This window comes from Passer domesticus, chromosome 12 (genome assembly GCF_036417665.1).
Source record: "Passer domesticus isolate bPasDom1 chromosome 12, bPasDom1.hap1, whole genome shotgun sequence".
NCBI lineage: Eukaryota > Metazoa > Chordata > Aves > Passeriformes > Passeridae > Passer > Passer domesticus.
This window is the reverse complement of record NC_087485.1, coordinates 19,730,765-19,743,238: the sequence shown is the minus strand read 5'-3', so window position 1 is coordinate 19,743,238 and position 12,474 is coordinate 19,730,765. Positions and strand designations below refer to the sequence as shown.

The 12,474-nt window shown below is 44.9% G+C and overlaps 1 protein-coding gene across 1 annotated transcript in view; it reads right to left on the bottom strand.

Annotated features, from left to right (window-relative positions):
* Positions 1–3,497: 3,497 nt before the first annotated feature.
* CMTM4 (CKLF like MARVEL transmembrane domain containing 4) overlaps positions 3,498–12,474 on the bottom strand; it is a 36,775-nt gene continuing 27,798 nt past the window's right edge. Inside the window, exon 4 of the mRNA XM_064387037.1 lies at positions 3,498–11,841. Within this exon, the coding sequence (XP_064243107.1) occupies positions 11,668–11,841 (174 nt within the window). The 3' untranslated portion in view covers positions 3,498–11,667. The remainder of the gene's footprint in view (positions 11,842–12,474) is intronic.

Here is a 12,474-nt window from a genome sequence, read left to right as displayed (position 1 = left end):
GTATTGGGTGTCTTTACTTACTTGAAGACCTGATTTTGCTGCTTTGCCTGTGCCCAGCACAAGGGGCAGTGACTTCAGGAATCCTAAATCTGGGGAAGGGGCACAGCTCAGAGCCAGCCCTGGGGACCAGCCACGGGACAAACCTCTTCCTTAGGGCATGAGATGAAAAAATTTAACCAAGAATTTGTTCTACTATTGAGTAGACATTTTGGATTCAGTGCTCTCTTGTCAACCGATAAACAACAAAGTCCCCTTCGGGTTCATCCTTCACACACCCAAAATATATTGAGGTTTTCTGGTCATTTTTTCCATGTTGGTTTAAAGTAAACGGGCACCAAACAAAATGTTCATTAATTGCTTCGGGATTGCTTTAGCAGCTTGCAGTGAGGTGCCTGCCCAGAGAATTTCCTTACTGGCTTTTCAGTCCTTGATGGCTCCGATTGTTTCAAAGCACTTTGCTCCCAGGGTCAAGCACTTCTGTAAGATATCAGCCTTTTATTAAAAATGACCTGTTCCCATGACTGAAAGAAAACATGGTTCTGTATTTTAGAGATATCATTTCAGAAAATTAGATTTAAAATAATTACTTCAAAGCCAGTTTGGATTGGGGTGGAAGGGGCTGACTCACTCTTCTGCCCATATTCTGCCACAAATACTGCACCAAGTTCAGGGTCTGGGGCACGTGGAGGAAAAGTCAGCTTGGCTTTTGGGGTGTGTTTGGTTGTTTTTCCTCAACTGACATCAAAAGGGTGCTGGGAGCACTCTCTGCAATTCAGGAGACAAGCACAGCACCCCCCCTGCAGTGTGGAGCCCTTAAGTGAGTGCTGATTTCAGTGGCCTCCTCAGACACCTCTTTCCAATCACAATCACTCGTGTCCTGTGGAGGAGCTGCTTCCAAAGCCCCCAGAGCCCAATCCCTGCCCTCACTGCAGCCACCTGGAGTTCCTGGGCTTGCCTGAGAAGGAGTTTCCAACCCCAAGTGTGGATGAATCCTTGTAGGAAGAATGCCAGAAGTTCCATGACCCCAAAGCCACCGACAGGAAGGGAAAGTGGCTCCTCAGGTGAGTTCACACAGCTCTCCTCTGCCTGAAGGGCTCTCTCCCTCCTACCAAGTTTTTCCATTTATCTGTGGACTTGCTCAGAGTTGTGCAGTGATTTTTGGACAGGTGACACTAAAGAGTTCAAAAGACCTTTCCAAGAAACTCAAATACCTTTCCAAGTAGCTGGTTTAGATTCTGACTGAAGTAAGAGGCTCTGTTATCCTCCGAACACCCTGTCCATTACCCCACCCAACTGTGCTTTTCACTTGATACTGTTTGAAGTTCCTCAGGTCTTCAGTTTCCATCTGACAGTCACTTCCAGGAAAGCAAGGAAGAGCAGAGAATCTCAGCTGCTGTGGTGGTGGAGAACAGCCTGGTGTGCTGGAAAGCAGAACACAACTGCTCTGCTCAGTAAGCACCTGGTTCCACTCATTGTCCTTCTGCTAAGCAAGTTCACTGGGCACAGTTCTGGTCAGAAATAATATCATTGAGTGGCTTCACTCCAGATTTGCACCAGGACACAAACTGCCCTCCAGGGCAAATGCCACATGTGCAGCATGTGCAGAGCAGCCCCACCTAGCCCTCCTTTAATCCTCAGAGAGGATGCATCAAGGAGGCAGAAGAAATTTCACTGAGAATGTGAATCTTCTCACATCTTTTTGCACGGCTTAAAAGTCAGGATCTTTAAAAAGTCAGGAATAAATAAACAGGAGTGCATCAAAGAATCCACACTGCAACACAGATAGTCACCCTAGGACACTCCTTTACTGGAAGAATTCAGTGTTCAGTGTTTTGTAAAGCTTCCAGGCCAGAAAGTAAAACTGTTACCCAGAAAATTTAAGTGTGGTTTTGTTTGGGGCTTTGGAGAGGAGGAGTTTGGGTGGAGGTTTTTTGGTTTGGGATTGTTAGGGATTTTTTTTTTCTTGGTTGGTGGGATTTGGTTTTGGTTTGGTTTTTTATTGCTACTGCTTTTGTTGATTGTTTGGTTTTGGTTGTTTTTTAAAAATAACTCAATTTTTAAATCCACTTCCGTGAAGAGGAAAATACTGATTCCAACGTTTTTTTTCCACCAGGAAATCCTTGTCCTTTTCTTTTATGGATTTTGGACACACATTTTGTTAGCCTGATCCATGAATAAATTAATTACAGTGTTCCTGGGAGACTGAAGGAAGATCCAGTATCTACAAGTTAGACAATTTTTTATTTTTTTTTAATTTGACAGCTGATGAAGCTTCTCCTGACCCAGGAGCACCATGGATACCCCTCTGGGTAATCCCACAGTGCTGCTGACAGCCCCCACAGGCAAAATGAACTGGCCCCTTGTAAGAGCCTCTGGCTCCCTCAGGGAATCCTTCCCTTGTGCCACCCCCTGTGTCCCCCTCCCCACCCGCCCCGGTCCCTCCGGTGTTCTAAGTGCAGCATCCACATTCCCAAATCCCTTCACAGATTCACCCATCCCTCGGGCCTTTCCAGAGTTCTCACCTGTACTGACTCAGGGCTTCCACCTCGTGCCTAAAGCACCTGGAAACCAAAAATGCCCCCAGCGCCACTTGCAGTCCCAGCCTGAGAGGCAGCAGAGTGTTCCCCCACTCCCTGGGGCATTTCAGCCCCAAAATCCCCTTCCAGTCCCAAATGGGCAGCTGCAGAGCCCAGCATGGAGCCTTGCAGCCCACGGCAGCGCACCAGAACTGCTCCAAGAGCAGTTCCACCACCAGCACGAGAGCAGCAGAGCAGTTCCACGTTCCCTCTGCTCCACTGCCTCTCCCCAAGGCTCTCCCATGGTTTCTCCTGCAGCCAGGAGTGTCCCAAGGACAGCCCCAGCCAGGGCTGCATGGTGGGTGTGCCCCCCACACAAAGTGCCTCTTGCACCTCTGTTAGAGCCCAGGACCCCCCAGTGCTGCACTGAGAGCTTCTCCTGCCTCCTGGGGGGGGTTTCACCCCAGCAGCCCCCAAGGCCCTCGCTGGGCTCGCTCTCCTCCCACCAGCGGGATCAGGCAGAGAATGGGGAGGGGAAAAGTGAGAAAACTCCTGTGGTGAGATGAAGACAATTTCATAGGGAAAGCAAAAGCTGTGCACACGAGGAAAGCAAAACAAGGAATTAATTCCCATGGGCAGGCAGGTGTTCAGCACCTCCAGGAGAGCAGGGCCACAGCTCCTGGCAGGGTGACCTGGGAAGACAAACTCCATCACTCCAAACACGCTCCCTTCCTCCTTCTTCCCCCTTCATATGCTGATGCCATAAGACATGGGATGCCCCTGTGCTCAGCTGGGGTCATCTGTCCTGGCTCTGCCCCTCTCAACCTCCCAGCCCCTCCCCAGCATGGCAGCACAAGGGGCAGGAAAAGCCTTGGCTCTGGGGGAGCTCAGCATTAACACAAACATCTCTGAATTATCAACACACATGCAAAACAGCCCCACATCAACACTAGGAAGAAAATTACCGCAGCCCAGGCCATGTTTACAGATGGGGACACTGTTTTAGTACTTTAATATGTCCATTTATTAAACAGGAAGTCCTTCACAAATGATTCCATACTATATTGATTTGAATAAGTGTTAGAAAACTTCCATTTCTCCTACATACAAAAATACAGACTTTTACCACTATGAAGAATGATCAGAAGAGTACCGTGAAAACCCAGAGAGCTCAAATCTTCCAATACCAGAAAGAAAAGACAGAAAGACAACTAAATAAAAAAAAATTACAAAAAGTATTGTGCCCATATACAAAAGACTGGAAAAGCAAAATGACATTTAAAACTGATAAATACACCATTTAAATTATGTTGCAATAGCATGGATTTTAAAACCAAGACTGCTTTGTGTATTGCAAGACTTTACAACTCTTCAGCTTGTGGTTTTTTATTAGCACAGACACCAAAGAAAGACCTCAACAACTGAAAGATGGTTACTGGTGTAGAAACAAGCTACACCAAGAGGCTGTGTTTTCTTGTAGAGTACCTTGCCTCTGAGCTTGGTCAAGCATTCCCAGGATACCTTTCCCACCTAGATCTGGCAGGCAGTGGGAGCTGCTCCTGGAGCACCACCTTGGAGCAGCTGCTGCACCTCCGGGCTCTGCAGAACAACGGGAAATCCTCCAGGGCTGTGAGCTGTCTCCAGGGGAATGTGAAACCCCACAGTCCTGCAGCAAGATCTGGAGCTCAGGGGATCCCTGGCCTGGCCCCTGGGTGAGGGGGCACTGCCCAGGGCAGGACAACAGCCGGGTGCTGCCTCACACCACACTGAGATCACCAAGGGCTCTCCAGGACAGAACACTGCAGGCTGTACTCCAAAAGCAAAGTACCAAGGGTATAGCACAGCAGACTTGTGCTCACGATAAAAGGAAAATTGCATTCCCTTTGCTCAGCCTGAATAGAATTCTAACCTGGTTTTTCCATAATACCTCTGAGCTGTTTGCAATTACAAACCTGTCAATACAGCACCTGTAACCCAGAGAGATAAAGTCTTTTGGTCAGGCCTGGATGCTCCCTCTTCACAAGCTGTAAATCATCAATTATGAGCTGGAATGTTTGGATTGGACTGCAGAGTTGGTCTAGAGCAGCCAAGGTCAGCCCTGACCATACAGACACCCCACACTGAGCATCCTTCCACACGGCCCAAGGAAGGGAACCTGGAACACCAGGAATGTGCTCGGGGGGCAGCTGAGCAAAGGAGACACAACCTGTGATCCCCAGGGGTCAGGTCCAGTGCACACAGGGAGGGAAGGCAGTGACCACAGCAGCCATAAACCTGGAGTTGGTGGGAACAAAGCACAACGAGGCCAGAGCTGAGTTAGTGACTCACATTACAAAAATAGTGTTTACTGGATTCATAAATTTACATCTCTATTCCTGTGAATGACAAGTGTTAGTACCACACATGGAAGGCACCCTAGGTGAAGCAGTTTTTCGGTATTTGTTTACAATTCTGTGAAAAGACATACAAAGTGTCAACTTCCAAATCAAATTTGAGCATTATAATGAGAAATAAATACGTACTTTACTATTTTATTGTGGGTTCCTGAACCCTTACAAACTTCAACATATACAAATAGTTTCAAAATGACACTAACACAAAAGAGAGTAAGTCTAGACAGATACAATGATTAGCTAAGTCATTCATCCTATCATGTCATAAATGTTGTGTCTTAAGTATAGAAGTCATTTTAAAATGCAATAAATTGGACACAATATATAATTAAAAATATTTTCTTACTCCAGGACTGTGATGTATTTTGAGTTAAAGCTGGATGAGCTGTAGTGCTAAGACACTCTCCCTCCACAAGATCCAACAATAGAAACTGGTAAACATTCAAGATTAAAGTAGAAACAGTAGAAAAATGAAGGTAGCAATTGTTGTAATAAAAGGGTGCTAGCCAGGACCACTTTAACCTGCAGACATCAGGATAGCTGGAACATCACTAAAGATATTCAGACAACTCTGCTTTTGGGATTAAAAGGGTACCAAAAGAGATAAATCAACCTAGTTAAGAGAGGATGTTTTCTTTCAGACACATGAAGGTTTTAATTAAGTAGGTCTATTGAGACATTTGTCCGAAGCAAAACAATACAATACCCTGAAATTTCCTGTACTCTAGACAATGGCCTGTGACAGTCAGAAGAGGCAGATGCTCATATTCCATTCTGTTACTCACATCCAGATGTTATTAAAATAGCTGCAGGGACCAGCCCCAATCAAAAAATAAGAACCCCCCCAGATACTTGTAAAACAATCTGGCTATTGCCTTTTAAATGCTCCTATGTCCTCACTGTGAAGCCATGAAGAAAGTTCCCATATCCTTCCATAAATGCTAACTGACTTTTAAAAGTTTTACCCATGAAGTCCACATATACATAGGGATACAGATAAAACCTTCATAGTAAACACAAAGCTCTATGTTATAAATATGTCAATCAAGGTAACTATGTATATTGTATATAAAATTAAATATCTTCTGTTTGCCAAGTATAATTTAAAAAGGAATATCTGTGGCTAGTTATAAAAAAATATTTATTAACCCATAGAGATTAAAAGGCAATTTCACTAACTAGTCCATCCAGCACATATGAAAGAGCTGCACTGGGATTCTGGATAGGTTACTTTATCTAATCACATTCCTATGATAAATAGACAACTTTCATTTCTGGGCATATATAAGAACACTTCTGAAAGCTGCATATCCCAAAAGAAAATTAGAAAATTAGATTGTGTTGTATACTCTAAATTAAAGGCTACCAGAAATCACAGTGTAAGCAGATTTTTAAAAAAGATTATTTTTATACAAATGATTAAATTATAGACAGATTTTTAAAATATAACCAAAAAAAAAAAAAAAAAAAAACCAAAAAAAAAACAACCAAAAAAAAGACCAAAACAAGGGAACCCTTTCAGGTTGGACAGCACCACTCTGACTTGGTCAAGCAGATCTATAAAGGTGGCCAAGTGGCTGACAGGGAAAATAATATACCAGGAAAACCCTCTACAATGTCATTCAGAGATTTCCTGAGTATTTGTATAAATTCATTTTGACCAACTCCCTCTGTCAAAATAAAGAGAGGAACGTGGCATAATTTCTATAAAGTATTTTCACACATTCTGTGCATTTTTGTACTGATTTCAGGATAATTTTGAAAAGCTTTTGTTGCCATTAAAACTCACACACAGGATGCCTGTACCTGCACAGTAATTCTGAGTTTTGTTGGCCCTCCAGACAATGGACAATCCATTATTTCATGGTGCAAACACAAGTCAAGTGCCTGATTTTCAGCAGTGACAGACCCTGGCTTTCCTCCTCCCTGTGGGACTGAGCAGGGACCAGACTGGATCCCCCTCTGGACTCTCTGGGAGCTGAGCCTGGGCAATCCCAGCCCTTTTCCAGCCCCCTGAGATCCCCATGACTGCTGTGGCCACTGTGGGTTCATACTGTTCATGTCTCATTTGAAAGCTCTGGATTGTCAAGTGTCCTTCTCACATCTCCAATTCCTTATCAGACTGTGCCTTTTTATTATCCTGAATGCCTCCTGAAGAGTTTTGGCTCCAGAGCTTTCAGGGCAGTTCTGTTCTTCATGCTCCTCCATGCAAAAAGCTGATCAGTAGGAGAGACAAATACTACTTCCTACACTACCTGAACTGCTATTAAGTTTGTTTACATTTTTGATTATGCCCTCAAACCATTATTCTTGCTTATTTTAGATTTTTTGTGAGTTTTTTTTCCTTCACAAAAGAAAACAAGTAGAAATTATTACAACATGACATGAGACTTGAGACAAGAAAATAACAGATACAGAAAGAGGCCTGAGGAAGAGGGAGGAAGAAAGGATTGCATTAATAATGCCACAGATTAGCTAAGCATTTGCAGTGCGTGCACACCCCCAAAACAGCAGAGAGGTGACCAGATTCATTTAGGGGCCTTAAAGCTCATGAAAAGCTGGTGGTTGACCCACCCAGAACAGTCCAGGGCCGCCTGCAGCAGATCCCCTCTGCTGTGTGCAAGCACTGCATGAACCACTGGCTTGTCCTGGCAGGAGGGGACAACCAGCACATGGACAGAGGAACTCACAGGGGGAACACAAATTCCTCCCCAGTGGAGTGGGAACCTTTCCCTCCTCCTTCTGGAAGCAGCAATGAAAGACAGAGCTGAAACAATGCCAGAGTGTGCCATGAGACCAGAGTGACAAACAAACACTGGGAAGTGTTTGTCACAACAGGTGACAAAGCCAAGGAAAGAGCAGCACCCGCTGCTCCTTTACTGAAATCCCGTGTAAAAGACACCTTGTAACTGAAAGAAGAGGAGCTGCTGCCAAGGCACAGATTTTGCTGATGCTCCTGAATCCAGTGAGCAGCACAGACTGCAGTCCCAGATCTTTGGAGCCAGTGCCTGTCTCAGAAGGCACAGGGAGATCACTCTCTACCCCTCCCAAGCTCCTACCAGGAATCTCAGAGCAGCACCAGCTTTCCACAGTCCCACGGGAAAGAACACCCAGCCAACCTCCTAAGCCACCAGGAAAGGGAAGAGCACCACAGCTGAAATCAAGGGATGTTGGACACATTCTGATTTCCTGGCACTGCACAGACCAACAAACAAGGCTTAGCAAGAATTAAATATTAAAGCATTTGATCCATGAGGCACGAATATTCCAAATAAAAGGAAATGGTGGAGGAAGAAGGAATTGGCTTTACTCAGACATGAGTGAGTTCCTCTGTGGCTTTAGGAGCTCCTGCTGGGGCTGTTTGCACAGCTCAAGGACGTGGCTCCAACCTCAGCTGAGGCTGACAAACTGAGCAGGAGAGGCAAAGAGGCTCCTCCAGCACTGCTGCTGCTCCAGAGCTTACGGTGTAACACTGTCTGTGCACAGGTGCAGAATGCAGTCATGTCTGCACCCAGAAACACCCAGACTCCAGAGCTGAGGGCTCTCTTGGACCAAAGGGGACTCATCCAAACCGTCACTGCTTCAAGCATCCTGTTCCTACCAAGCTCACCTGTTTGCTTTTATTTAGTTCTATTTCCAGTGGGGTTTGAGTCCCTTTATGAAGCTAAACAGCACCCTTAAGGACTAAAAGAAATTATCCCTGTGTGCTAGCAATTACAAGCAAGACTAACTGGCTGAGACAAGCAATTTAATGTCACTTGTCTAAGCAATTAAAAAAAAACCAAAAAACTTTCTACCCTCTTTTCTTCCTTAACAGTTTTTTTTTGTCTGACTGCAGTTTAGATAACAGTCTTAAAAAAAATACCTCTCCAATACACTGTGTAAAATTAACTCAGGGCGAATGAGCCATGGATACATCAAAATGATCTTAATATTTCAAATGTAGTTGTCTCTCACAGCTATTTTATCTCCCTTCTATATAATCCAAATAGTAGATAATGTCTCTGCAGAGCAATAAGTGCTTAAGATTTTTTTAGAAAGTATATACTATACAATATTAAAATCATCTTTGGTCCCCAAAATAAGGAAATTACACATTTACATTTCCTTTTGTTTCACGAAGTGAATCAGATAGTGTTTTTAAAATTACTGTTCTCTTTTGGATTCCACCCTGAGAGCTGTGCTAGGCTCAGGGCATGATGTGAGCAATGAATACTGGCATTCCCAGCTGCAGGAACCTCACCCCTGCTGCAGCAGCCCCAGGGCCCCACTGAGGTGTGACTGCTGCACTCTGCTCCTGGCACTGCAGCTCGAAGGGCTGGGACCTCACTGCACAGAAAAACCCTGAGCCACCCTTCCTCCAGGCCAGGAAAGGTGCAGGGCTTGAAAGGTACAAATTCATAAACCAGAGAGGCACAGGAGCCCGCAGAGCTCTGCCCCGACCACAATGAGCACAGGAGCTCTTGAGCCCTGGCCACTGACAAAACCCCCTCCTGGTTCCAGATGGCAACTCTAAAAGCATGGAGCCTCTGAAGAACTGTATTCTGTATTTCAGTAGGTGGGTTTGGCTTGATTTTGGTGTGGGATGTTTGGGGTTTTTTTTTGTTTTGTCTGGTTTGGGTTGCTTGAGGTTTTTTACAATCTTTATCCGAACTGCTTTGATGGCAGTTTACAATTCCTGACTGGGTATGCTTGTGCTACTTTTAAAAAGTCTTTTAATAATTGACATTGCAAACTCTGCCAGTCCTGGGCAGTGCTGGCAAACAGCAGGGCTGTCACAGTAGTTCTGGCAATAGTAAATTGTTATTTCTTACCACACTGGCCATGGAACTGCCCCGTACTGCTCAGGGAATGCACCCAGGTGAGACAACCCTCAGTGGAATGCCTGTTCTAACCCAGCACCAAGAGTTGGTTCAGTCTTCTTTTAAACTGGTGTTCCCTTTGGCATAACATCCAATAAAGCACAATAAAATGTTACTGTAGGAACTGGTAAACCATCAATCACTAAGAAAATACAAATTTTCCTTAACCTCATCAGTAACTCTGAACTTCAATCTCATTCTTAGCCACTGAGATGAAATGCACTATAGATGTCAATAGATTGAAAATGGAAAGGCACCACCTTTGTCACCTTTTTTTCACTCATCAAAATAATTCTCTGCTGCTCAATTTGAATATTGCAGCATTAGGTTCACACTTTCACTATCCCAGCTCCCTCCAGCATTATAAATGCCCAGGCACTTCTCCTGACCTCCTGTTTGGTGTAACGTGGGTTTTCATGTTCAATACCTCACCCACAGCACACTGCCCCTTGTTCTGACCCTGAGCAGTGCAGCTCCAGCAGGACACACAAACTCAGGCACACATGGCAAACAGTTCCACTAATTGCACAGATTTTCATTTTCCTCACACCACCAAGGAGTTCCGTTCTAGAGATCTCCTCTCACACACACTGTCTTCACACAGGCACACAAATGACAAATAATGCACTACAGCGATAAAAACACCAAAGAAACAGGAAAATATCAAGAGACATATTCCTAATAATATTGTGACATCATCTAGCCAATTACTGCTGAATTTGAGTTCTGAGTAGAGAAAATGTAATTCATTCACTGGATGCACAAGGAAAATAAAAAAAAAAACCCAAAACCTTCAGCTATTTACTATTTCTAAATGAATCAATACAATCATATTATTTTCCAATTAGCTAAAATCATTTTTCAAAGAATCCTAAGGGGAATAAATCTGCAGAAACACCCAGTTAAAATAAAAATCAGGTTTACCTACTACCAATTAAGGTTTAATTTTAGAACAACCACCCTTCCAAAAAGAAATATTTAACTTACATGAATCACAACAGTGCAACCTTAGGAACACTTTAAAAGCACATAAATTTTTTGCTAGTTCTTGCTTACCCTGGGCTTAGAGGGAAAACAAGTTCTAGCAGAAACTTCTAGAAATGTTGAACCTTAAAAAAAAATAAAAAAGAAAAAAGGGGGGAAAAAAATAAAAAAATAAAAAGAAAGCCATGGCTGGAATGTAAGTCTGTAGGATGACAACCCCTTAATTCTCCACTGTGCCCCTTAAGCTCCTTTTCTCCACCCCATCTCCCAAACACATTTATTTTCCCACTTTGGAATGAACACTGGGATGCACCCAGCAGGAGCAGACAAGCACCTCCTGCCCTCAGTGCATCCCCAGGCAGGCGCGGCCCAGCCCCGGCCCTCCCCAGCACCCAGGGGAACGCGAGGCACGGGTCTCCAGCAGGCAGGCAGGTCTGCAGGCCGGGCAGAGGACAGACAGACAGTTTGGGAGGGACAGGTCCCTCTGGCCGAGTTATTGCTGAGTGGCCCTGGCTCCATGGGCTCCCGTGGGTGTCCCTCCTCCCTCACAGCCAGGCAGGGCTGCTCTGTCCCTGGGGCAGCTGAAGGAGCAGTGGATCTGCAGAGAGGGAAGGGAACTGCTGTGCAGTTAATCCAAAGCAACGACATACTTCAGAACAGACATATATTATATATTCTGTGAGCTATATAATATATGCCCATGTCTATGTGGAGGCCTTGAGGGGATCTTCCTTTTGAACCACCAACATTTTCTGCTTTTGTGACAGCAGCTTCTGGCTCAACACATCTCTGCACGCGTGCAGGGCTGGGCATCCTCACCACCCTCGGATCCACCTTTTCCTCCTCAAACAAAGCAAAACCCTTATTGCGTGAGGGAGCGGAGCGCTGTTTCCCTGTCGGTGGCACGGGCTCTCACGCGTCCAGGCGCTGGGCCTCGGGCCGGTGCACCACCTCCCGGGACTCGGTGCGAGCGCGGATGTAGTCGCTGCTCTGCCGGCCGCTCTGCTGCCTGCTGCTCAGCCGCCACTTCTGAACCGCCACAAACGCGTTCACGGCGTACACGGCCGTGGCCAGGAAACCAAACACCTACGGGCAGCACAAAGACATGGCAGACTAGTTGTGAAAACGAGAAGAAAAGCAGTTTCACAGCAAAGTCCTCAGAAGTTCCGCTTCCTACGTTATTTGCACTGACAAATCATCATGGCCTGGGAAATTATGTTTTCCTTCTCAATGAACTAGAGAATCTGCAAAAGTGGCTAAGATCAACTATCCCAGAAAACAGAGTTCTCTCACTACTAACATGACAATTAAAACCTGCAGTGTAAAGAATCCCCTTGTAAAGAAACCAGCCCTTCATCCAAAAGCTCATTCATTCCTTCGGATGCACACAAAAAGTGACAAGTCCAGAGCATCAGCCTCTATGCTTCAGCCTCTATGTGATTTTAAAAACCAGGTTAAAAAGGAAATAAACAAGAAAATAATAAGAGGTCGCCAACTCACATACAAAAGTAATTTGTTTGAACTGACTATTGTAGATTTAAAATCCTGAAGTGCTACTACACTCACTCCAAAGAACAAAAAAATCATCTCTACTGAGCAAGAGCTAAGCAAATTATGTGTAACAGCTTCAAGTTCTTACTTTTTGGCTCTATCGTTTCCACAGGCTTGCAACATAGAGCACCAAAGAGAAGGCACCAAAGAAAAAGACAAGTTCAACGG